The following is a 27,965-nucleotide window of genomic DNA, read 5'->3' as shown; positions in this document are numbered from 1 at the left end:
ACTATATTATTTTTACAAGAATAAAGTTGCAAAACTATAAAAATTGGGCTGTGAATTTAATTACATACTTCTTCATTTATATATATGACAAAGAAATTCACAACATGGCATTTAATTCTGATTTTAATTCCTTGAAATTAACCCTACAAACATTTCTCAAAGAAATTTGAAAGTCTTCAAAGTACATCTCTGTTTTATATTATAAAATAGATTTCCATGGTTGAAAAATCACAAAACTAAGGTTACATATTGCACACCACCATCATATTTAAGTACTGTTTAAAAACTATGATATTGAATAATTGAATCTGATTTCATTTCATAGCTTTTATCTAAAGAATTTTTAAAGACATTTATTTTCTGTTTTCTTTACATGTTCCCTATTATTTCTAGATGAAAATGAATAGGTAATTGAAGACATAATTCTATAATTCATTGATCACATATTCAAAGATACCTACAAAACGCATCTCCAGGTAGAAGCTTCCATACAGCATCTATCTGGAATCGGATTATTTAAATGGTGCCTTGAATTTTGAATTTGGTACAGAAACAATTACCATGTACTAAACCAGAATATTACAAATGAAGATATTCCAACACAAAGACTTGGATGATTTTGTTTAGATTGTCAATGGTTGACTCATCCAAATTCTCCTCATTGTCATCCATCGTGTGCCAGACTTCAGGGAAAGGAGATGGTATCAGATGCAGAACTGGAACACCTAATAAGAAAGAAACCACTTGTCATTTGGGGCAGGTTTACAGCAAGTAAAGCAGAAAGTGGCCTTCTGCAAGCAGAGGGAGCTCTGTACCACATAAGGACACCTGATAATTCATCATCTGTTGGACACTTCTTTATATCTTACTCTCGTACTCCAAAAACATTCACTCCTTAAACAAGTAATAATTGACTCATTAAATAAGTGTAAAGCACCTACTACCCACCAGTTCTGGTAATATGAGTTGAAGTTTCTTTAGTGGAAAGACAAAGGCATGCCATGTGAAGCTTGCATTCCAGTGGAGAAAGAAGCAAATAACCACATATCAAACAGGATTTTAGAAAGTGATAAAGTTTATTAAGAATAATTAAAAAGGGGGCTGAGGGTGTGGCTCAGCAGTAGAGCACTCACCTAGCTAGTGCGTGCAAGGCCCTGGGTTCAATCTTCAGCATCACATAAAATAAATAAAACAAAGGTATATAAAAAAGAATAATTAAATAAGGTAAAGGAATAAAGGATGAGAGGCAGGTAACAGGGTTGTGGGGACACACACCAAAGGAAGGGAAAGCAAGCCATGCACAGATCCAGGGTTGAGCATTGCAGACAGCAGTATTAGCAAGTGCAAAGTACTGAGACAGGAATGTGCTTATCCTGCTTGAAGAACAAACAACTAGACTGCCAGTATGGCTGGATCACAGCAATACCTGGAAAGTGAGGTAGGAAGTGATATTGAAGAAGAAAAACAGAGCCAGAAAATGGAGGGTGTTATAAGCAATGGTAAAGACTTCAGGTCTTTTTCTATAAGAGAAAGCCACTAGACCTTTAAAATAATAACTATCACAATTTGATTTACATTTTTAAAAGATAGCTCTAACTCCTATACAAAGAATAGAGAAACAAGAACAAAATCTGGGAACAAAATCAGTTGGGAGGCTACTGCAAGAGTCCTTGGGTTGATTCAGACTTCCACCATCCCTTCTTTTTTACTGTAATTCCAAAAAATCTTTATTGGATTAATATTTTACTTGTACAGTGTATACACTACATGACACCTAGTGACAATATTTACATAGGATTCATATCCTCATATGGTCTTTATAATAAAAAGTTTCTCACAATATAACCAAATGCAATAATAGGAAATGATCAATAACTTAGAAGAAGTGATGCATAGATGTTATTAGGAAGTTTAACAATTAAAAGCATGTTTAGAACTTTTATAGACACAGAAGTGAAAAGGGACTTGGTATTACAAATGCTTAATTTAGATATACCCATCTACCAAAAAAAACTTCCACCATCTTGACACAAGGATATTGCTCCCTTATTGACCAGACAACATTAGAGTTGCACAAAGTGCAAAAATACAACCTAACATTTTAGGCAGTGAGGCAGGATATCAGTATTATATAGACGCTCATCAATATTCTACATGTAAAAAAAATGAAAGTGTCCTCAGGATTTGGAATGACTTCCATGGAAAAAAAAAATACAAGCCATGTTTGATATGGGAGATAGTTAAAGTCATGGTTTAGATTTGGAATGACCCTCAAAGCTCAGTGTCCCTAATGAAGTAATGTCCAGAGGTGGGGCTTTGGGGAAGTGATTGGATCATGAGGGCTCATCAGCAGATTCATCTGTCGATGGCTGAATGGATCATTGGAAGGTAGGACCTAATTTAAGGAAGTAAGTCAAGTAGTCACTGGGGATAAGACCTTGAAGGGTTTATCTTCTCTCCTCCAACTTCTCTCTCATTATTTTTCTCTTTTCTTTCTTTTTTATTTTCTTGCTTTGTTTTATTTTGGTTTTTGTTTGTTTGTTTTCCTGGTACAGGGGATTGAACCCAAGGCCCTTTGCATGCTATGCAAGCACTCTACACTGAGCTACACCTTCTAACCCCTTCTCTCTGTTAATTAAATTTAAGGGTTCCTCATACTTATAGATTGTTGCAAATAAGAGGGAATAAGAATTATTACCAAAGTCCAGTACCACACACCAGTATTCAACTTGGATGCTACCTCAAAGACCTAAAAATGGATGTGTGTTAGATATGAATGTGGATAACAAGGAAAGAGACAAACTAAGGACAAATCCCAGGAGTCTGACCTGAACAACTACATAAATGTAGACTGTTCACCAAGAAGGGCAACACTGGGAAAGTAAAATTTACTTTGAAGCCAATCTTCCTCCATATCAATGAACAATGGTGGGTTCCATCATTTCATTTTATAACCTGAAGAGAGAGGCCTGGTAAGGGAAAGTAAAAGCATTATATGTTGCATCTAAATAATATCTGGTGTCACTAAAGATCAGGTGAGAAACTTTCTAGACTTCTTCCTTCTCATTTAATGTGGTTCAAGCATCTAACTTCTTATAGGCACATAATCAGAAGATACATATTGGCCAAAGTTTGTTCATAGTACAACGTGTATACTTCCTTTTGAAACTGCAGTTCTCAATCAAATTAATTTTATTGTCTATTTTTAAATATTTTAAATACTTTTGGATTGGTTCAAATCATTAATACATAAATTTAGCATAGTCAATCCTTAAAGAACAGTCTTAGTGATTATAAAGCACTAGTTATTATTTATGTTTATTATGCTCCTTGAATGTACACAGACGTTAGAGACCTGAAAATCTTCAATACTAAAGAAAATTATCTGATGGTACCAGGAAAAATTAAGGTTTGAGAATGAGCCATGGCTGAAAACATTGATTTAATTTACTTTAAAGAGGATATAAGTGATATGTAGCCTTAAAATTTCAAAATGCACATAAAATACAACAAATACAATAGATAATAAATAAGTGCACCTGCAAAGGTACTGCTACACACACGTGCGTGCGTACACACACACACACACACACACACACACATACACACACACACACACACACACACATATTACCTTTTCTTAAAAATGGAATATGGTCATCCTGAATAATACCTCCGTGACCCAAACTCTGGAAATACTTCCTCTCCAAAGAGTGATCCTTGAGCAAACCCAATTCATGAAGTTCATGTTCTGCAGATGATAATTAGATAGCAAATGAATATCTATTTTTATCTGATCAAGACTCAAAACATCCTTTTTAAGGAGTTGGAATCTTAGTACATGTAGCCACCATTTTTTAAAAGACTATGCAGCAGTGAGCATGGCCATACCAAGAAAATACACATCTGACTTAAATTTAGTATTTACATTTACAGTAGGAAGAGAGAAGAATGGCTTTAACCTTTCAGATGAGAATCTCCTTGAAGGTGGAAACTCAACAGATGATGGAGAATGAGAAATCAAAGGAAAAGAGGGGTACACTCAGGTATGTAGGTGCTTATAAGTCCAAATGCTACATAAAGAATGTATAAAAAAGAGATATGGAGCTTAAAAGTGGAATACTCAAACATAATAAGGATGAAGTATGTCAAAAGACCACTATATGAAAAAGAGGTACCTATTGTGACCCACATGAGTGGTTCCTGATCAGTAAAGTAGCATCAGCATTATTGGGAACTAATTAGAAATGGATATTATCTAGTTTCCCCTCAGATCTACCAAATCAGAAATTCTGGGGTGGAAACCAGCAACCTGTAGTGTAACAAGCCCTCCAAGAGATTCTGATGCTTACTCAAGTTCAAGAACCACTATCCTACATTCTGCCACTGTTGTCATCTTGAACATATAACCCATATTTACATAAAACCTATGTGACATATGTTACAAGATGATGAACAATCACAAGAAGATTATAAAATAACTAAATAAAAGTTCCTAAGATAGCTATTTATTTTTTAATTGCTAGATTTATAAGGTGAAACTAGGCCACCTAGTAAGCAAGCACATATGATATGATTTTTGGAATATTGGGAAGCTGTAGCCACCATCAAAAACAATATTCCTATTTATTGATATTCATAATTTAATTCCTTTATGATAGGATAAAAAAATTTTCCTTATACAATTAGAGATAGAGTTTAAAGTGTAAATACCATGCAGAAGAGTAGCACAATACATTAAAATTGCATTAAGGTAAATGTTACTGATATAAGTTCATTTGAGTACAAGAAATAAGAGAAGAATGCAAAATCCTTAAAAGAAGATAAACTCAATCTCTGGAGGTTACCAGTAAACTAAGAAAAACATGGTGCAAGAAAGAGGTCCAAGGAGTTTTTATCAATAATGCTAGAATAATGATTCTTTCAAAAAGGAATTGAAATTCGCCAAAGACAAGAATCTGGAAATTCAAGTTTCTCTTGTATCATGTCTAGATCTTGATATTGGAAAATTCTTAAGACATGGCAAAGGCATGAGCTAAGACAGCAGTGCTTTTCCCACTGCTTAGAAATAATAAAATATGATCTTTCTCCAAGAAGTCTTTGTGTCCCATACAACATTTCTGGCATGAAATTATTGCTTCAAAAGCAGCCTCCTAGCCTGGGTTTTATTATAAAAATCCATCTCAGTTTCATCTTTTCCTGACACCTCAATGGTTTGTCTTGTTTTGTTCTGTTGGTTTTGTAAAGATGGGAACATGAAGGGAAGAAGTTAGGCTTTTCTTTGTCCAAGTCCCAACCTCTCTTTTGAGCCACAGGGTATCACTGTTCCTTGCCCTGACCATCCTTGATCTCTCCTACTAACTCTCCATTTATTTGGCTTAAAGTTTAAATAGCTCTTACTGGATCTCTTCTCTTGTATCCTGATGACTTACTTCCTTGAAAAATATAGCTGAGATTGTATTATATAAAAAAAATTGATAAAAGGAGACTTTTATCAAATATTTTTTGATAGGAAGCAGGAGCATGGGAGGAATAGACAAACTCTAGATAGAGCAGAGGGGTTGGAGGGGAAAGGAGGGGGCATGGGGTAATTAATGATGGTGGAATGCGATGATCATTATTATCCAAATACAGGTATGAAGACACAAATTAGCGTAAATATACTGCGTATACAACCCGAGAGGGGAGGAGGCTTAAATGCATATAGTTTTGTGAAATAGTCCAAGTCTGTCAAGGATGTGACAGTCTAGAAAAGTCTTAACTATAGAGGTAGAGATTTAAAGAAAGAAGAAGAAGAAAAGGAAGACTTTTGTTTTCCTGAGGAAAGGGAAGAAATATAAATAGATAAGCACAGGATATGTTTAGGGGAGTTATATTATTTTGTAATAATGTAATGGTAGATACCCAACATTATACATTCATAAAAACTTTCGAAACTACATAATATGAGGAATAAATCTTAATGTAAGCTAAGAACTGTATTTGATGATATACAGTTACTAGTAATATATCAATACTGTTTCAATTTTAACAAATGTATTGCAATATCACAAGATACTAATAATCAAGTAAACTGAGGAGGTAAAGATCAGGGGAGGTATATGGGGATTCTCTGGATTACCTGTTCATTTTTTTGTGAATCTAAAATTAAATTAATGAGCTCTATTAAGAAAAAATATCACTTGGTTTGAATCCTACAAAAAAAAAGAAAGAAAATAATGTCTATTTAAGGCAGAAAATGGATGATGATAAAAGTAGAAAGAGAACAGAATAAAAATTAAAATCTATCTTTTGGTATCATCATAAGGACATAATATTCATCATTAGTTGACACACTTTGCTAAGGAAAGTTTTCCCTAGAAATTCATTCTATATGCATCAAACAGGATTCTAGGGAAATATTTTCAAACCATTTCTAATAATATACAGAGGTAGAATGTAGTGAAAATACTACATTGAAACTTTTCCCTTTCAAAATAGAGATACACACAGGAAAATAAACTGGCCCTATTAAAGAGATGGGTAAGAATTACAAACTAATCATTAAGGCAAGAAAAAGGTCATTAAAGTGCATTACACATTGAAATCATACACTTAAATCATAAAATTTGAATTTTAAAAAGGTAGTGTTTGTCAGTAGAAAGAAATCATGTGTTACTTTCTATTAATGGTGCTTACCGATGGTTTGAAGTCTCTGAAACCATCTGGAAGAGCTTGGGAAAAAATTGGGAAATGTTGGGTTTGGAGCTCCAATTAAATCCAATAAGACCATTAAATCCTAAGGGAGAAAAATACGGTTGCTTAATCACAGTCACCTAAGTATGTTTCATACTCATCAATAGGGAAAACAATCAGTCAAAGCTAACTGCATTTTAGTAATTGAAAATGCTACAGGGAGCTACTTAAAACAACAAAAACTTTAATAAGAGAGAAAAGCTTCTGTCAGGGAATGGGGAGTAAATGGGAAGATACAGGTAAGAGGATACAAAGTAGCAGATATGTAAGGGAAGAGTATATGACCTAATGTACAATCTCAGGACTGTGGTTAATAAGAGTGTACTGTGTTTGGGACTCTTGTTAGATGAGCAGGTCTTAGATGCATTTGCCAAATAAACAAAGAGGAGGCCGGTATGTGAGAGGATGGACATGTTAATTAGCTTCACTGTGGTAACCATTTATTATCTATAAGTATCCCAAAACATCACCTTGGATAATTTAAATAAACACAATAAAATTTTAATCAATATTTTAAAAAAGAACAAAGGCTTTGGTAATATTGTATGTTAGTTATTTTGGAGAACTTTTTCAATCCTGCTTATGCAATGTGGACAAACTGGCAAAGTGTTAATTCTTTGTGCATACATCCCCCCAAAAAGGATGTCAAGAAGGATATTAGTGACATCTGGATTTCATAGATTAAAAAAGAGTATATTTATTTTCAGATGGGAGTCCAAGCCTGTCATATCTTCTACTCCATTCTAATTAGCCATTTTACCTTTAATCTGTGATGACATGACAGTGTATTGGAAAGCACTTAAATAAATAGTAACTATCCATCAAGGAACAGGAAAGAAAAAGTCCTTGTAAAGGAGTTTTATAACGTTGTGTCTCCAGATTTCCATTTCCTTGTGAATCAAGCGAAGAGCCCCAACTGGCTAATCCCTAAAGATCCTCTCTAGTTATATGCCTCTATAATTAAACCAGTGTTCCTTGAGTTATTTGAGTCATAAAGCATCAGCAGGCATGAGGACTCCCTCAAGACTACTTCCTAGCTTAAGACCTCCTGATTTATATAAGTGAAATGATGTGTGGGTAAATACCTAGGATAGATCTTGACACATAGTGGATGAATGCTGTCAGAGTCTGTGATTCTAAAAGAAATAAAGATACACTTATTAATTTCTTATTAAAAAAGAGTATGTTCTAAAGAGGTAGTATGTATGAACTCATGAATGATAATTAAAGCATACATTTTAAAAATAATAACCTTTGAAGCAGGAACATATTAACAAGGTTGGGTAAGCTACCAAAAATTTGTTTCTGGGGAGAAAAAAAAGTGCCTTTGCCATCACTATGGATTCATATATTTAGAATGAAAAATAAATAACTTTGTTCTTATGCTGGTCAACCAATTGTCTCCTCCTTCTCGGATCCTTTCAGTTGCTTAGGCACAAGTGGATGAATGAAGCGTGGACTATATTCCCCTGACCCATACAGGATAATACAAACTTAAGGTATGTTAGTCATAGAAGACATTAAATGTGGCCACTTAGACTCCTATGGTGAAAGTCAGTGGAGAGTTTAGGAACAGGTTATCATTTATGTAAGGTGTGAGGATCAGGGATGAATGAAGCATCCTGGGAGGAATGAAGTAGTACAAGGTCCCAAGGTGGAGTTAGTGAAGTCTTGAGGACTGAGTAAAGATAAATATGGGAAGAGTGGCAGAGTTAGGAAAGGATTCAGGAATAGGGGGTGAGGGATTAGGGATGGAATGTGAACTCAGGAATAGGAATGAGAAAATGAAGCTGGGTGTTGGGTCCATTTCCTACCGGGGTAGAAGGGTTTTAAGGCAGCATCAAAATGTCCCCAACCCTCATGTCAAAAATGCCACAATCAAACCAACACATCAAAATATCATATGCACACTACAATGATTACAATGTCATGACACTGAGAAATTCCTCATCCCCATCCCCTCCCCCCGCTTACCCCATTTCCCAGGACACCAGCTTCCATTGCCTTTACAAAGGCTTCAAAGAAGGAATTTGCTCTCTCTACCTCCATACACTATTTGAAGACTGTGCTGCCCTTAAACCCAATTGAATCTGATGATTCCTTAATCTGATTTTTTACATCATTCTAATTAAGCTCAGTCAAACATGGCTTCTAACCCAGAATCATTTTTCGTAGCTCTGGGATTCCTCAAAAACCCAACGCCTGCCAAGGAATGTTCTATTATAAACACTCTACTCCAGGGGTTTCAAGGCACTTTTAGGTCTTTACTTGACTTTAGCAACCTTTTCTTTAGAGGCAGAGTCTGAGCTGCAGCTCCATGGAAATCATCCAGACTCACCATGCCATGCAGTTGGTTGGTGTCTCCTGCTCCAGGTGGGTGTGAGGTTGACGCCATCTTCAGAGCTAAGTGCTGAGACCCATACAGAGAGTCTTGAGGAGACCAGTGAAGGAACGCCTCTTCCCCATCAAAGAAAATTAGCTGGAGTGAGAGATCTGGCTTGGAGTCTAAGGCATTCTGGCAAAAAGAGCAATAAAACGAGAGCAAAAATACTGTGATGATTAAAAAAAAATAAAATAAAAAACAGCACTCTTTCTTATTAACTGAGAAAAAAATAGACATGCCATAAAGAAAGAAAGATACCAAAGCAAGTGAAACGATGCCAAATTTTATTTCACACCACTTCCTCTCCAAAATTCATCACATTTCCCATGATCTACACTCTTATATAAATCTCACCTTCTCTCTGTCTCTCTGAAAATAGAAGGCTCACATTTGTTTTTACTCCCCAGAGAATTGTGAAACTATGGAACTGCTGTGATGAACGCTGTGATAGGCCACCAGTTCCCCTTCAGGGGGATATGATACCCCAGTTGCTGGGGGAGCTGTCAGCAGTTTCAAGGACTGCCTGGGTTGCCCATCCTGGGCCAGTCCTACATCCTGTAACTGGTCTAGACAGGTGTGAAAGGTTCCCTAATGGTGGTTGTACCTCCAGAGCGCCTCAGAGATTGGCCGAGGCTGCTGTTGAACCAGCACCACAGCTTGGCTTCTTCCCTGTCCAGTCCCATATCTTTTCCCTGCCAGTGTTCATCCTCCCTCATAAATGATCTGAATGCTAAACTCCACATCAGAATGTGTTTTCTGGGGAACACAGATTGAAATAAATGCACATCTTTCTTGCCTCTCACCTTACTGAACTCTGCAATTTTTTATTGAACCCACATTCAAGAATCTGCCCTAGGAATGTTATAGGGACACTAAGAAAAATTATAGGCTATCCTTTAAACGGCCCACACTTTAGTTGGGTTAGGAGAGATAAAATAAGTTCATAAGCATGGTAAAATGTGCCAAGAGCCACAAGTGTAATATAAGTCCTCTGGAAACTGGAAAGAGTGAGAGACAAAAATCCTTGGGACATCAAGGAAAGCATTATAAAAGAGACAACATTTGAGCAGGACCAAGAAGGTGAATAGGATTCTGATCCACGTTACACTTTCCACTCTTGGACAACTTTTACCTTTTGGGTTAGTCCTTCTGATACTGAAATCCCCACAGTCCTTCAACCCCACTGAAATCACTCATACTGAATTATTTACCTTTTCACAGCCCTTGGCCCCCATGATATTCTCACTTCAATCCACATTCAGCTTAAATTCCAGTACATCATTCTAATTGCTCCCTTGCCTCTCTCTGCCTGGTCAGACTTTCCTGGCAAAACATTAGGTCCAATTCTTTACCTACCTTGTGCCTGCTCTCATGGAGCTGAACCAACCACACTGTTTGGTCTTGCTTAAAATTCATGACCACAAACCTCAAGTTGGCGTGTCATGTGAACTGCAGTCACACTGTTCTTGGCTCATTCACCCTCATACTCTGCTGGCTTTTCACATTCCTCCTCTCCCTGACCTGCAACACCTCAGCCGAGCTCACTCCCAACTGATGACCTTGTTTTCCTCCTGCAGTGCTCATATTAGATGCCAGTCTCTCCACGTGTGCTCTAAATCCTATCCTCTCTCATTTGTTCAAGGACATCACTCCAGCAATTACCATTTCTCCTACATCATCAATGTTTCTATTTCTGCTGGATAATCCCCATCAACCTGAAAATACACATTTGCAACTGTCATCTTAAAATATTTGGCCCCACTACTTCCACCCCCATTTTTAAGCCCTTTTACAGAAAAACTCCTTGACAGAGTTTATCTATTTTCACTGTCTCCAATTCCTATTCTTAAACCTACCCCAATGAGGCTTTATCTCCTCCATCTACTGAAACTGCTCTTGTCAAGGACACTATCACCTCTACATGGCTAAGTCCAAAAGTCAACTCTCAGCTTTGATACTGTATTTTACCACATAATCATCACAGATTTTATACCAAAAAAAAAAAGAAATATTTTTTGTCTATATCTGATGTCCCCAAGTCCAGAATCTCCTTGATTCAATTTCTTTAGAAAATATTCTCTCATCTTCTGCAGAGGTGCCCTGGGGCGCTCACCTACCCTACCTGCTGGTATGAATCAGGAATGTAAAATCTGAGTGTTCCTTATATGGACTTATAAATTCTCTGCACCAGCTCCCTGCCTCACCTCTGCCTCCCTAAGAACATCATTCCTCCAATTCCTGAGTCGTTCCAGGATTTCATCAGGAGACCAGCTGGCTTCATCTGATTCTCTCCCGATTCTGATGTGTCATTTGCCATCTCCATCCACTTCTACCTTCATATTGTGGTTCCTGTTAACATGTGTGCCCTACTTTCTTCAATGGTGGAATTTTTCTTATTGTCTTTAGGGTGCTTTCATTAAACAAGAGAAGAAAGTGTCTTTATCATCTGAAAACTAAGTTATCTGTTGCCAAACATTTCGATCATCTTAATGTTGCTCCTTATTTAGCCCACAAATTTCATTTCATTTTAAACCCCCAAAACTCCTGATAGCACTAAGCAGAGGATGTAGCTGTGCAACATACATGCACTCAGGATTTAATAAGTACCAAGCAGCTAAATAGATTTTCTCATTGGCAAAGATGCAAGATGTATTCTTCAGAAGAGACATTCTAAGCTTCTGGCTATTTAAAGAACTTTTAATGCTTCCAAAGTTCTAGCTCCAAATCAAACAGCATAATTCCAGAGCATGAGGGCAGTTCCAGGAGGTAATGTCCATCTTCTGTAGGCTTAAAGGTTTGGGTGCCTCATTGAAATTTCAACAGCAGGTGATTCCAACAATCAGAGCAGTGACTTACTTTCATTTTGTTCTCTTAGTACAAGTTCATTTAGACAGGAGTAGACTGTTGTGGACACTGACCCTGAGTCCCATGAGGCCACCTGCTCTTTTTGCTTCTTTTCAGGAATGACAGAAAAATAACAATGGCCTTCCATTTCTAGTAACTTAGCTTGTACCTTGGAGCTAGAAGAATCTTTGTGGCCTGATTTGTGCAGGTCTTCATGAAAATATTATAAATGCCTAGTTATCAGGGTTCAAATAGTTGGTGAATTATCTGCAGTCATCCCCAATTAAGAGATTAAGCTAATGCCACAGTAACAAAGTATAACAAGTCACCCCAAACTCAATGGATTAAACACGATAATTATAAATGCTCCTGGGACATATCTTCCATGAGTCAGCCAGGGAACAACAAGCCTACAGTGGGTTGGGCTGGAGCAGCTCTGCTTCACCCTGCATTCATCGAGGTTTCCTCTGCTCTACATGTGTCTCTGATTCTCTTGCTGGAACTGGAAGGCCAGCCAGAGTCTGATCTTCTCCAGGTGACAGCAAAGACACAAAATAGCAAGCACATTCCCAGCATCATGGCATATCTACTAACAACCCACTGGCAAAGGCAAGTCAATAACCAAATCCAGAGTCAAAGGATGAGGAAGTGTAACTTGCTACAAGGGAGGACACAGCAAAGTCACAGGCAAAAGATGTGGATGTGTAATTACAATCCTATTACTGGAGAGGTAAAAGGCTGCCAAGAATTGCCATCTCCCAGGTCACTTTCCACCATCATCGGCCTAATCTATAAAGGCTGAGGAACTTAGAATAAGACCTTAATGATAATTTAGTTAAAATATAACTGGAAGAATAAATTTGATGCTCTCCAAGTGTACAGTTAAAAAAAAATTTTAAAATCCTCCATATCACCCTTTACCTCTAATAGAAAAGGCAAAGAAGAGAACGTACATAGTGACTCAAATTTTTTAATGGCAATCTCCATCCAATAATTCATTCAGTACTTTTTATTTCTGGTCACCAAAAACATGTGTGAGCTATGTGGCAAAAGGTAAAGCTGCTCACCAAGAGAAAACACACCAGCTAAGCAAAACCATGCCTTTACATAACGCTTCATTTCATGTCCTTACACTAGAAATGCAAATATGAAAAATTAAGCTGTTATATCAGCTTCTGAACTCCCTCACCTTATTGCTGGGGAAAAGCACATGTGAAAAGCAGGGCAGAGCATGGGATAAAAGCATCATAGAAGGTTCAGAAAACAAATAAGATGAAAAAAAAAAAAACCCAGAGAAACGAATACTGAGAGAGTATAAACAATCCTTGCTTTCTTCAAGTTCAGGACATCCACAAAAACAGAACCAAATATCTCTATTACTTCCATTACAAGATAAACCTTTTACTTCTTTATACCCATTGTATCAAAGGCTGGACCCTTCATAAAGCTCTGGGGGAAGAAAAGATATTTTTTGCCCATGAACAAAGTTTTTTGTTTTTGCTTTGTTGTGTTTACTTGGTTATGAGTGATATCAGAACAAAATGTCTTCATCTAGTTTAGCACTTTTTTCCAATAGCCCCTAAGAACAGAGACTGAAATAACATCTGAGAGTCCCCAAAGTACTTTGAGCTGGGAGGATAACAAAAGCTCTGCTATGCTACATAAAATTGAGCTGAGATTCAGAGATAATAGCAATAATGCATTTCTGCTTCATGCTTTTCATCTCAATATGTCTGAATTACCCACTCTACTTTAGAATCACATCCCTGCAGCTCCCTTCCCCCAACTCAAGACCCACCATCTCTCAGATCAGAAGGTTGTGATGTTTCATCGCTGTATAAATAAGAAATAAACATAGTTTATTATGTAACAAAATTCTTATACCTGGGCCTGTACTAACCTTCCTCCTTCTTCATTATTTGTAAAGAAATGTTGTATTTAATTTAATATGTACTCAAGGATGGCAAACCAGGGACCAATTAATGAATGTACTGTCACATATCTTAGGCTTATTATCCATCATTGATGATTTGAATCATGTCATCTTCCAACGAGTATTGCTTCAAACTCATATCATTTTGAAACAAAATACAAAATGTTCCAAAAAGTTTCAATTTCCAAATGGCCTTCTCACTTCCCCCAGGATTCCAGAGTTCACTCAGAGTTATTGCTAATATATGTTATCCTAGGAGTCAACAAAAGGAAAGTAGATACCTTCAAGGAAAGAAGTCTCTTGTCTAAGGCTCGAGCAAGTTCCAGAATCATTGCACACGGCACAGCTGAATCAGTGGCTCCCACAAACACTCTGTGGTCCCAATGGGGAAAATACTTGGAGTCGTAGTGGCAGGCAAGGACCAAATGTCGTTTAGCAGTGGGGTTAAGGGTGCTGATGATATTTGAGAAAGACCGGTACCCAAGGGGAGTCTTACTCAGAAAGGTGTCTACTTCCAAGACCCAGTCGGCCTGAAGTCTCTGAATTCGCTGCAGGATGTGCTGATCAAAACAAAAACCAAAATTTCATATCTAAACAGTTTTCATTTATTAATTATGTTTTTAAAGTTTTATGTGATAGATTTCAGTACACATTCATTGTGCTTATTAATAGTAAAACATTGCTATTAATTGTTCTTATAATCCTTAGCCATTTTCCTATTTAAAGAACAAACTCATCCTCTCCCTCTCCCCTAATCTTCCTTCTATCAATCAATCCCAGCCAATTGTTAATACTAACCAGTGTTAATAGTTTGATGAAGGTCTTTCAACATAGCTTCTCCTTGCTTATATGAACCTGTTAGCACACCAACGGATACATCTGCCGGAGGGTTGTTCATTTTATAGGAAAAGAATCCTACTTTATACATTACTCAGCCCTGTTGCATTCCTCACTTAACAATGTATCATAAACATATCTACACATTTTGGATGGAGGCAGCTGATTCAGAAGTATTAAAGCCAAGTTTTAAGGGGTTGAGGTTGTGGCTCAGTGGTTGAGTGCTTGCCTGGCATGCATGAGACACTGGGTTCCATCCTCAACACCACATAAAGAAATAAAATAAAGATATTGAGTCCATCTACAACTAAAAAAAATATTTTTAAAAAGTCAACTTTTAATATTTCTAAGAGTCTAAGAAGGCATGATTGAGAAATCATATATATCAAAGTCCTACAGGTCTCTAAGCTCTTTGAAGCTAGGAATCCCTAAAGGCAGCTGTTTTTGTCTCAAATGCACAGCATGTGCCCCAGGGCCAGCAAATGTTTCATATGTAATGAATATTAACTGAAGATAATTGACACCCACCTGCCAACAGTCATAGAGAAAGAGCTCATAACAAGGGAATGGGTCGGGGATAGTTGAGGCCCCTGCCCACTGTAAGAATCAATAAACAACTCTGATCCATGTTACATATCAAGAAGCTTTGTGGGTGGGTGGGGGTCTGGGGTGGCTCAGTGGTAGAGCGCTCACCTAGCACAGGCAAGGCCCTGAGTTCAATCCTCAGCACTAAATATATATATATTAAAAAAAAAAAAAAAGGAGGAGAAGAAGAAGCTTTCCATCTGTATCCAAGACAGGTTCAGACCCATTGCTAATGCTGGGAAAAATAGAAAAGAATCTCTTTCCACGCTCTCTTGCCCACCTTGGGCCTTATGAGCAACATAGTGACTACTGGGAAGAAGCAGCAGATGGAGGAAGGACCACCACTTTCGAGACTGGAAGTGTCTGCCTTAATGACCTAAAATTTGTGGTGTGAGAGGAATGGGTAAGTTTATTGCTATTTCATTTTCCCTTTCCAGTTCTTATTTTCCCCTTACCTCATTTTTCTTATTGTATGATTTTTTTCTTTCTTTCAAATATTACATACATGTTTATAAGTTATTTTTTAAAAACTAAAAATGACAAACTAACAATCAAAATAACTAACAATTTGTCCCACAATTAACATCCAGAAGGGATAGACTTTGAGAAGATGAACAAATAACTTAAAATAATTGAAAACAAATGGGAAGGGTTTATTCCCCAAGGAAACATAGGATTTTCTATGCTAGCCAAGTCTTATGTGGCCTGCTGCTTGCTAATGTGATATGACACGTAGGCAAGGGCTTTGGAAAAACTATTGCAGGAAGCTTCCAGAGAAAGGGAACTTAACAGGGGTAAGACACTGATTCTATAATCAGTCCTAAATAGGCCAAATAAACAAGATTCTCAGCAATTTATTCACTCCTTGCTTTTTATAGTGGGTGGGTGGTAGCCTAAAGAACATTGTCACTGTCAAAGCTTATTTTTTCTATACAAGTTTACATGTTATGAAATCAGCATTCATGTTTCACTTATTTTGTAATTCTCCACAATTCTTAGCACAATGCTTTGCTCACAGAAGGCTATAGGTTGATTGTAACAATAAATTGGGGTAGATGCAATAAGAATATATAAAATTATACAATACAGAACCTAACTCTTTGAATAGAGAGAAAAAAACTGTGCAGCTAAGATAAGCTTTTGTACATATGAAAATGAGTTATCCCTAGAGTATAAAAAATATTTTTCCATAGAAGAGATCATCTTTAAAAAAGTATATATATATATATATATATATGTGTGTGTGTGTGTGTGTGTGTGTGTGTGTGTGTGTGTATATACACACACACCAGAACATCTGGTATCCAGATGATAAACTGCTCCATAAAAATGGCTTCTTCGACACCAAGAGTAGCCTAAAGAATGAACTGGGATTTTTAAAAGTTTAATCTGTTAGCATTGTTCAGAAGCCTCACATACAAACTCATTTATCAACTACTAACCAGGTCTGGGCCATAATTTCTGATGTCTACATGGATACTAAAATACACACACAAAAAAAAATAGCAAATACTCTAAAAGAGTTCTTCCTGAAGGAACCTTTTTGCATTCAATATAAATATTTGTATTTATCTTAGCAACTGAGACAAATAATATTTATAAACAATCAAATTGGCTGCAAAATCTGATTAGGTCACCAACCACCCTGGTGGTTGTACTTCTGACTTTCAGACTTAGTCTGCAAGTTCCCACTACAAGTCTAGAGGAGGCAACCCCAAACCAGAGTGCTTAGTACTAGAATACCAGAGTCTAAAGCAGTTGCACTCCCTGACTCCAGGGATGAAAGGCTGGCCCCTCAATGTCTGATAAGGAGCCTAGTAGATGACATTCTACTTCCAGATAGGGCAATAGGCAGATTAATTCTAAATTAACATTAGTGGATGATCCTGAGTCTAATTTTAATTAAACTTAAATTCTAATTTTCAGATTTTGAGGAACAATGACATCAGTAGACCATAATTGTATGGAGGAAGCAGATTCTCCAATATTTGTACTAAGTCTACAAACACTGTTGTCAGATACTGCACTCTGCCCCTGTGAACTTCAGGTACATCTTCTTGGATGTACCTGAAATAAGTGTGGAGTTGCAAGCTGAAGGCCCTCCACACAGGCCCTCCACACAGTGCCTGAGGGTGGACACTGGAATACTCACACCACTGGGTACGTTCAGTTTGGTGTCTCAGAAGCACTGTGCACCTATGGGGGATTTTAGATACTGATTCTTTTTTGTATGATGGATGTTTTTGACATTTTTTTAAATTGTTTTATTAAGGTCATAGGTTCTGTGGGCAGAAATTCAGACAGAGGAGAAGACCCCACCATGTCTGGGGTCTCCTCTGAAGAGCCTCAAACACCTAGGGGCTGGAACAGTGAGGTGCAGAATTCTTCACTTTTGTGAGTGCTGCCTGGACTTGGATGACCAAAAAACCAGATAAGATGGACCATTGACCAGAGTACCTCACATGTGGCTTCTCCACGTGGCCAGGCTTTTCTCAGCACAATGATTGGGTCCTAACTCTTCTGGTTTGCTTCTTTAGGACAAAGGATATTTCTTGCTCCATCATGAGGCCTTATCATTCTGCTTTTTTAAGTTATTTTTTATTCCAACCTTAGATAAAAATCACTGACTACTTCAAAATTCAATGCCTTCACATTACTTATTCTATAAACAAGTTATTTACTCAAATAAAAGTATTCTAATAATCCTATAGGTAGTTTTAGGGTCACTGATTAAAGACCATGAAAATGTAGATTGTAACATGTGATCCCCAAAAATATTCTCTTATCCTGAAAAAGAATGCATAGCAATGCATATCTTTATTGATGGCTGCAAAAGTTAATTCATTAACCAATATTATATCAAGTCCACAGTTTTTCAGATTTGAGAATCTTCTCTAGTTATAACCTTATAGCTTTGTGAGTTATAAAACTTCTGATCCAGCTCTCAAAAAGGCCTCAAAAGGAAAAAAAAAATGCTAAAATTCTTGTCTCAGTTCCGAGTGAAAGACTCTAATCCTAATCAAATTAAGGTTATTAGTGTAGTGCCTTCATAATTACTCTGTCATCTACCTCATTTTTAAAAGGAGATGCCCTTTGTCTTTTACAATGTAGGGGATAGGTCTCTACAAATTAAAGATGATTCTGCTCCTCAAAAAAATTATAAAGCTGAATCTCTTAAGTGAAATTTCTAACACAACCATCCTGTTGGGATTTATTGCTCCATCAGCCGTCTGCATGGACAGCCTAGTCTCATTCCCAACACATTCTAAAACAACGTCAGTCAATTATTCCTTTGCCTCCAACCCTAGGAGCAGTGGAAAATATTACTGTGGATTTAAAAACTTTTAAATGAATATGTATTTTGTAACTCACTGTGTTTGTTGACTTTTACAACCCATAGGCAAGGAATTCAGACCTAAAGTATACATGTGTCTCCAGGTATAAACAGCCTTCTGAGCAAATAGTGTGGGAAAATGAAAAAGGTTGAGTCAAGTGAGCACCATAGACCTATGTTTTTTCCTAAGGAAGAACTGAGGGTTTTGGAAAGCACAAGTGATTACCTTGACCTTTTAAGAAAATGCTTGGGAGATGAGGTCCAGAGAACACTGTTGAAATGAATGGTATGCACCTCACACTCCAACTTGGATTTGAGAAGACACAGAGCTGGAACTGTTTAAGTACGCCTACCACAGAGTTGGTTCCTCTCAGCTCTCGAGTGATAGGATGGAGAAGTCAAGCATATTTGGGTCCAGATTCTGGCTTCATCACTAGAACACACATAACCTTAAGCAAATTAATTCATTTACCTAAACCTCTGGTCTTTTTAAATCCATGGCTTTGGGATAATAATGGCACCCACAGGTGGTATTGTTTTGAAGACTGAATGAAATATAAAAGTGCTCAGTGGAAGTCAATCATCATCACTGTTGTTCCTCTGTCTGCCTAAAGGTTAGAAAGTACCAAGGTCCTCTTACGGTCTGTCTCCACCATCTAATTCCTTAAGACAAGAGGAGCTGATTGGACGAAGACAAGAGGTTGGTGGGGCAACAGATACATGCCTGTCCTGTAAGACTTATGGGGCAGAAAGGGGTAGGAAAAGAAGAGCCCAAAGCCACAAAGTGGACCTTGCAAGTCTCTCTGGGCATCTGGTATCAAGGTCTTTGCCCTGAGAAGTGCAGGGCGGGTGGAGTAGTTTTAGAGGAAGATTAGAGGGGCCAGTCCCGTTCCTTATCAAGATGTCCCTCAAGATGGAGCTAGTTTGAAAAAGCAGATATTCAGAGGTGGGATTTCAGATTGCTTAGGAAGACATACAATAAGGAGACAAAGAGAAATTCAAGGTCTAGCCCAGCTAAAATTCTAATTCCACCCTTCACAACAGAGTCTGCCAAATAGCAGTGGTAAGATTAGTGAATCCTAACATCAGTTTAGTGGGTCATGACCAGTATTTTTTTTTAATTAGCAAAACAGAAATTCACAATATCCCGGTGTATTACAGGTAATGAGAATGAGCATTTCTCACAAAACATTGGTTTCAGCTATACATATCTTTATGTTTGTATGTATAAAACGTAAAGAAAAAAAATACTTTCACTGTGGGTCAAAGTCAGAAGTTTGAGAAGCACTACTCTAGAAAAAGTAGCTCATCACTGCCTCAGAGGAGAAAGCAATTTCCCTAAGGGGAAAGAAAGATGACTGTTAACTGTGGGTCAAAGTCAGAAGTTTGAGAAGCACTACTCTAGAAAAAGTAGCTCATCACTGCCTCAGAGGAGAAAGCAATTTCCCTAAGGGGAAAGAAAGATGACTGTTAACTGACAATACAGTGATTCACTCTTTGCCCAGAGCTGTTAGGAAAGGACTGGCAAAAGTTGCCGATGTTGGATTTAAGGGTTAGGAGCCTGGGGCATGTTATTGAAATGGTCAAGAGCTGATACTTCAGACTTAGATTTCACACAAAGATCTATTGAGATAAACATGTATTGCTTAATTCAGAAGACATTTCTATGACAATGAGTAATGAAGTGACAAATCTGAACATTAAATACTTCAGAACTTCAGCCATGACATCATCCCTTATTGGAAAACTAAATATTTAACAACCTTTAGATTTGTACATCATCTTCTTACCTGCCGAGCCGCATAACTTCCAGGGGATCCCGGATATCGCTCTATGAGCAATGGTCGTAGATCATTTTGCCACATTTGAGAAATACTGGTGCCTTCTGCAACTTGCCGAAGAGACGATGAATTCAAAATGGCTGGTTGGTGGTAATTCTGAGGATCAAATGAAATTGCTTAACTGGCTATCACTGTATATTTAAGACAGACTGACACATTCGCAAATAATTGCATTAACTCAAAATAAAAGAATATGTTTATATCATATGACATGGGTAAATCAAACTACTCAACTAAGAAATTGGCCTCTTCCATTCACAAAGTTAAAAAAAAAAGTTTGGCAGCTTATTTTAAAAACAAAATTGTCAGAATGCTTTTAACCTGGGAATTATTGTTTCACACCTATTACTTATATAAATATGAATGATGTCTGAACAATTGCTTTGTAAAACTAGGTTTAAAAATATCAGTTATGGAGGGGCTCCTGCTTCCCACGTGTGAGGCACTGGGTTCAATTCTCAGCACCATACAAAAATAAATAAATAAAGGTATTGTGTCCCTCTATAACTAAAAAATAAATAAATAAATATATCAATTAACGGGCTCTTAAGAAAACTACAGTCAACAAAACAATATGCTTTGCTAGCACACTTACTTTATAAAAAGCAGTGTTGTTACAGAATAAGTATTGTCACAAACTAGAGAGGCTGTATTCAAAAGCTTCCAGCTGTCATTCATAGATGCATGACCTTGGGTAAGTTTCTTAACTTCTCCTTCCCTCAGAAAAACTAATAAAAGAATTTGATCTAAATCCACACTATCCATCATGAGAGTCACTAGCCACATGTGATTAAGAAGGACTTGAAATGTAGCTAGTCAAATCGGGATGTGTTTTGTATAATATCAACTCTGGATTTTGAAGACAGTATTAAAAAAGGTAAATTATGTCATGCATAATTTATAGTAAATTATTAAAATTAATTTAATTTGTTGTCTTTTTACTTTTGTAATGTAGTTACCAGAAAATTTAAAAATTACATATGAACATATCATTATCTGTTTCTATTAAACAGCACTGATTCAGATATTGTTGCCATTCCTTTCAATCCGAGCTTGATGATCCTACAATCTGCTAAATAGTAAACTTTTTAAAAAAATGCAATTAAAATTATTTTAATATTCTATTGACATTCACACTCTTAGGTACACTTATATATTAAAAACAAAACTTAAAAAGCTAAATAAACTTCACATTCAAATTTGCATCTTTGGTGTGACTTCACACATGCCATATTTTCTTATGATAATGGGAATGATGAATCATTCATACATTATATGTTTATTACTCAATGATGGAATGTGTTACACTCCTCTTCAAAGGGAAGTGGATGATGGATCAGATGACTTCTTCCCTGAGGGGAATGATAAGAGTGACATAAGGATACTGAGTTCTTTGGAATGTAAAAGAGAAATTGAGGGAGACTTGTCTAGTTACAGTTCCTTCCTGTACCAGTGAAGTTGGATACGTTGAAATAATCATGCAGATAGTTTCACTCCAAATGATTGGTAAGAAACTGTGGAATTAGAAAATGCTTATTGCCTAATTACTTAGATTTCTCTACACTGTGAGATGGCCAGTCTCTGGTATTTATCATGCAAAAGAGCACAGCTGTTGGATCAGACATATCCTCTCAACTCAGCATCCTCTGTTTAACATGCTATAATTCTGGCCAGGATACTTAACCTCCTTAAGGGTCCATTTCCTCATCTATACAATGGAGGCAATAACACCGACATTCTAGGCTAAATAGAATTAAGTTAGCTAATATATGTATACTATCATTGTAACTATTCATTGTTTTAGTTCTATTTTATTATCTTCTATCAAACACTAAAGAGGGATAGAATGTTAGAGCTGAAAAAGCCACTTACAGATGATCTAGCCCAACCTCCTTGATTTATAAATGAGGGGAAACTGAGGTTCATAGAAATCAGCTTGTTATCCAAAGCTATAGGAGAGCTACAGGCAAGTCCACGTAGAGACCCCTGGCCTGTGGGCTCCCAATCCTGTGCTCTGCCTCATCTATGTACTCCAGTTTACTTTTGAATGCTGTTGCTGTGCCTGAATGTCTTCAGGTTTCTGTTTGTTTATTAGTAACACATTTTTAGGTATGTTTTCTTAATAGATCTGTCACTGCCATCTTGGTATCTCCAGGGTCTAAGTCGTCATGTTAGGTCTCAAAATAGCACTTGAAGAAAAAAGCTAAAGCTAAAAGACAAAACAATGGAAATGGAAAAAGAAGAAAATAGAGGCAAGAGGTCTTAGGACTTCCATGGTTACATAATACTTAACCTCCCAACAGGAGCCTGCCTGTCTCTCCCACTGCCTTACAAGCCCCTTGCAGCCCACTGGGCTTTGGTCACTGGCCTCCATCCAGGCCTCAAAGCACTCTGAAGCTCTGCTCCCTTGGGGCCTTCCACCAGCAGTGCCACTATCTGCCTTACAGGCTATTTTTCTTCCTCTTCACCTGGCAAACTCCTACCCGCTCTGGTTATGGTGTAAAGGCCTCCTCCTGTGGGTTAATATCTTTATTCCTACACCCTGTATGAAATATTAGCTGCATGAGGGTTTGAACTGTCTTATTTACCTCTCTCTTCTTCTCCATAGTCACTCATATTAAGCATTCAAAAGAATGTTGGGCAAATTCATCAAATAAAGAATCAATAGGTGAACTATCTTTCTAAAACTGTCTTCATTAAGAATGTGTTTGCATGTTAATAAAGTAAAAATTTGCATCTTTGTCATCAAAAACATCAACTCAGTCGAATACACAAGCAAGTATAAAGACAGGACACACAAGAGGCTACCTGCCAGGAGGTCACATGGTTCAATGTTAGCGGGTTTCATTCATTTTGCATTTCGGAATGTAGATGCTTCTGCCAATTTTGATCTAGGTTGGCCCAGGGCAGTCAGAGTGACAGTCAAAAACTGTTGTGTTGCTGTTTGACTAGTGAGTATCTTGTTTTCTATTTACTATCTTACTCTAGCCCAGAGCCTACCTGGTCATTGTGCTCAAGGTCCTTCATTCCTGCGCATCACATTCATAGTGAAAGAAAATCAAGTTCATGTTTAAATGAGTGATTTACAGAGGCTTGAAAAAGTTCTTATGAGACTTATGAAAAAACAGAAGCGAAATATTCCTTCAATGTCTGTAACTGTAAGGCATATTTGTAGATGAAACACAGCTGAAAAACAGCACCCCCATATATAATGTTGGGGGTGCTATTTTTCAGCTGTGTTTCATCTACAATTTTATATATATATATATATATATATATATATATATATATATATATATATATATATACATATTTATATAGACACTCATGAATCCAGAGACTAATGTGTGCTCCTTAACCTCCAGAGATCAAGCAATTCATTAATGTACTTCCGTAAAGGGTCCTCTTCCTCCCTGCCTCTGATGGGAGCAAAGATGTCCCTCATCTATTATTAAACCCCGTATGAAAGAGCATCTGACCTTCCCACTCTAAATAGCATATACATTCAATTATTAAGGAGTCTTAGTCTCAGAACTCCATAAATATAAACACCTATGTGCAGATGAAAAGACCAAATAAGAGGAGAAACCTGAGGGGGAAAAAGGGTGCGCTCAGCGGGAAGACAGTAACAGAGGCAAAAACAGAGTTGAGCCCAGCAGCAAATGCAAACCCCAAGTTATTCTAGGTTCATTTCAGTTTAAAGTCACTTAGACAATTTCCATTGGTGCAGGCATTCTCAGAGGAGCAAGGTTCTATTACAGTCCTGGCCTTGTCTTTTCATCCAGGCAGAAAGGACAATAAGTCTGCTCTGGGTGACAAGAATCTTTTAGCTAAAAAAAAAAAAAAAAAAAAAGTGTGAACCAGCTATCCTGAAGCATCTCCTCTCTGCTAATCACATGGTGCTAAGTCAGAGAGGGGTTTAGTTACATAATTTGGAGAGTTGGCCCAGCTTGCAGAGTAAGTTGAGGTTCCAAACCACTGAATTAAGGGGAAATCCTCATAGACATGCCACCAATTCAAGTCAAGCTTCCAACCTATAGGAGGGCTCCAGCCAGCCCTCAGATTAACATTTCTGTCTGCCTGCAAATTTAACTCAGCCAGCACTTATTGAACTTCTGTGTGTTACATGCCACTGACATTACAAATGCAGCTGGGAAAGAGTTGGGAAGTGAATGATAACATCTGTCTTTTTAAAATGCAAGCAGTCCCTTCTTAAAATTAGAGCAGAGCAGGCTTTAAAAACAACAATTGGGGGCTGGGGATTGCGCGCTCGCCTGGCATGCGTGCGCTCGCCTGGCATGCGTGCGGCCCGGGTTCGATCCTCAGCACCACATACAAACAAAGATGTTGTGTCCACCGAGAGCTAAAATAAATGAATATTGAAGAATTCTCTCTCTCTCTCTAAAAAAAAAAAAAAAAAAAAAAAACCACAATTGAAGGTCAATTCCCAGCTTCCTCATTTATTAGCAGTGTCTAAGAAAAGGTTTCTAATGTGTAAATGGGTGTTATAGTACTTACCCACAAAACAGGAGAGGTTCCAAAAGGATGTGTTCTTTTTCCCTCTGTCAACACCCAGCCTACCACTGAGCTCCCTTTCCCTGCCTTGGTGTCTCCATGGTTGCTTCCAGAAGACTCATGCAGGTGGAAGAGTGGATGACTAAGGTCTTAGAGTAATGAAGGAGAGAAACCCTAAAGATTTAAAATACATGTAGTTCTGGCCAGGCATGGTAGTGTACTCTGTAAAATCCCAGCAACTGGAGAGGCTGAAGCAGGAGGATTGCAAGTTCAAGGCCAGTCTCAGCCTCTTAGCAAGGCCCTCAGTAATTTAGTGAAACCCTGTCTCAAAAATAAAAAACAAAAAGAGCTGGGGATGTAGCTCAGTGGAAAAGTGCCCAATTTCAATCCCCAGAAAAAAAAAAAATTAAAATACGTATAGCTCCAGAAGCAGAATATAAAATGCTGTGGAAAACGTTCAACAGTTTTCTAAAGCCCAACCTGGAGTTGGCATCCTAGGTGATGCCAATTCTCCTGTATGTGGCTCCTACCTTCAAAAAAAATCTACCTCTTAGCTGGGCACAGTGGCATAATATATAATCCCAGCTATTCTGGAGGCTGAGGCAGGAGGGTTGGCAACTCAAAAAAAAAAAAAAATGTTAATGATTGGTGCTGTTCATGAAAGTATCATGCTCCACACAGGCCAAATAAACATTAGCTGAAATTTAAAAAAAAAAAAAAAAAGATTGGTATTGCAAAAAGAAAAAGAAAAAAAAACCCATGCCTCTTCATCCTCCCTAATTATATATGTGTGGGCCCATTTGGGAGTTTAAAGATATATATGATACTGTTTCCATGGAAAAAAATTGTTTCCAGGTTTAAATAACCAGATCATGGTCTTCTATACACAACCATACACCATTGTTCATCTGTTTTTACATATTAGATGCCACTGAAAGAGACACACCTTTATTTCAAAACAAAGGAAATAGATTGAGAAATCGATGCTTTCTTTACCACACCTCTCCTGTTGGCAGACCAGTGTACCAAGGGCACACCTCACATGATTAAAATATCCAAATGTCATAAAAAGCAGGAAGGCATGTATTTTAGAGTGAATTGAGTCATCACCAGGCTGCAAGCTGTAGCTGGTTGCCTGGAAGACTTTATGAAGGCCTACAGCACAAGGGAGGGGGGCTAGAAATGTGGAAATCTCACTGTTGATTGTCATTTACTTATACCATTTGCTTCATCTGCTTATGCCACTTGAAACTATTCAGTTTCCCAATGGAACAGTGATTAAAAGCTTCTTAATATAAACTTAGTAGGAACTCATGCATTAAAGACATTTCTCAAAAGTTAAATTCTCATTAACTTAAAACATTTTAAGAATCACATGGCACCTTCTCCTACCCACAAATACCCACTGCTTACACATGCCTACAAATGATCCCTTCGGAGCAGCTAGTTCTAACAGTTTCCATCTCATTCTCATTCATTTAGAAGTGTCTTACACATCTGGTGTGGCCCCACATTCTGGTTATTAATATCCCCTTCCCCATGTCTGACCAGGAAGGTATTCCCAGAGGAGTAAAGAATATGAGAATTTTGCATGTAATTTAATGGTCTTCATGGGCATCACTCCTAGCCAACCCCAGTGGGAAGTTATTTTCCTTGAAATGATTGGAATTGACCTCCCTCTCACCCCCATCAGGTTCCCTGTGGCTGCTGGTCTCCCTAGATAAATGGGTGCCTGGTGTAGGGTGAAGCTGATTAAGCCTAATCAGGATTGAAGTGGGCTATTCTCATACATATGCATGTGTTAGTGTGGGAGCGAGCAGTCACCAATGTGCCCTGCATTTCAAAAGTTTGAGTAGACACAGGCATTCCGAAAGCATTTGGAAGAGCTGTTCAATAACATTGAAAAAGTTCATATTACTCCACTTTGCTGCTTTTTGTAATTTCTTTAAAAGTATACCGTTTCACTCCAGTGCCATTAACATTCGCACGAGCCCTCAGCAACTTCATGATTTCAAAACTGTTAATGCAAGAAAAGGAAGTAATTGTGAATCTATTTACTTCACAAAGAAGGAATTACAAATCACTTTCATCATAAGTTCCTATATGAGAATTCCACTACAATTAGATGTGTTTCCCTGAAAACAGCATGTACCCTCTTTTAAGGAAAAAAAAAAAAAAATTGTAAAGTGGAATTTCAGTTAAGGTTCTCCGTTCCTTAGAGTTGTTCCGCTTAGTAAATCTAAAACAACACACTTAGGTCCTGAGATGGCAGGGAAACTTCAACGCTAGGAGCGCATCCTTGGAGATGCAGAATGGGGAGCTGCAGGCACATCCCCAAGCGTTCCCAGCACCCTGGCACCCTGGCGGCCCTGGTGCGCCAAGATTGCTGGCCTCCAGGGTCGCGATGTGCCCTCGTTTGCTGCTTGCCCACCGCGGACAATACACACTCCCTGTGCCTATCAGCACGCCCATTACACCGCAGTCGAGGGGAAGCCAGTGACATCACCCAGGCCCCCACCCCCCACCCCCGACGTCTGCTAAGCAGCCCCGGGGCCAGCTGAAGCACCCTGGCGAGGACGCATTCCCGACTCCCCGGGGCCGCTGTGTGGGGGCGCCGGCTCCTGAGTCCGGGACCGCAGCTCTGCCCTGCCTCCCACTTTGCCTAGGTAGGGTTGGCCGAGCCCCGGGTCCCGGCACCCGCCAAGAGCCAACCAGGTACAATTACGCAGAAACAGACCCTCACCTTCTCTTGGGTCCAGGCAATTGGGGCCCGACTGTAAGCACCGGCTGCCAGGGGCAGGGCGGCCAGCAGCAGCAGCAGGTGGAGGGTGCCCACGACGCGCCTGTCACCGCCGCCTGCCATCTCTCCAAAGCTGTGTGGGCGCGGGTTGCCCGGGCCGCCGGCGGTCACGAGCCCGAGAACGCGCGTCCGTCGCCTTTCCGCTTCTCCACCCTTGG

At 38.3% G+C, this 27,965-nt stretch overlaps 1 protein-coding gene across 1 annotated transcript; it reads right to left on the bottom strand.

Annotated features, from left to right (window-relative positions):
• Nucleotides 1-105: 105 nt before the first annotated feature.
• On the bottom strand, nucleotides 106-27,965 carry Qpct (glutaminyl-peptide cyclotransferase). The gene is made up of 7 exons (XM_076833121.2): nucleotides 27,751-27,965; nucleotides 20,442-20,588; nucleotides 14,177-14,455; nucleotides 9,074-9,250; nucleotides 6,679-6,778; nucleotides 3,635-3,751; nucleotides 106-725 (listed from the first exon to the last, which is right to left on the bottom strand). The coding sequence occupies exons 1-7, from the start codon at nucleotides 27,868-27,870 to the stop codon at nucleotides 580-582; spliced, it is 1,086 nt and encodes a 361-aa protein (XP_076689236.2). The 5' UTR covers nucleotides 27,871-27,965; the 3' UTR covers nucleotides 106-579.

The sequence above is a fragment of the Callospermophilus lateralis genome, chromosome 14 (genome assembly GCF_048772815.1).
Source record: "Callospermophilus lateralis isolate mCalLat2 chromosome 14, mCalLat2.hap1, whole genome shotgun sequence".
In the NCBI taxonomy this organism is placed as follows: domain Eukaryota; kingdom Metazoa; phylum Chordata; class Mammalia; order Rodentia; family Sciuridae; genus Callospermophilus; species Callospermophilus lateralis.
This window is presented reverse-complemented; position numbering and strand designations above follow the sequence as displayed.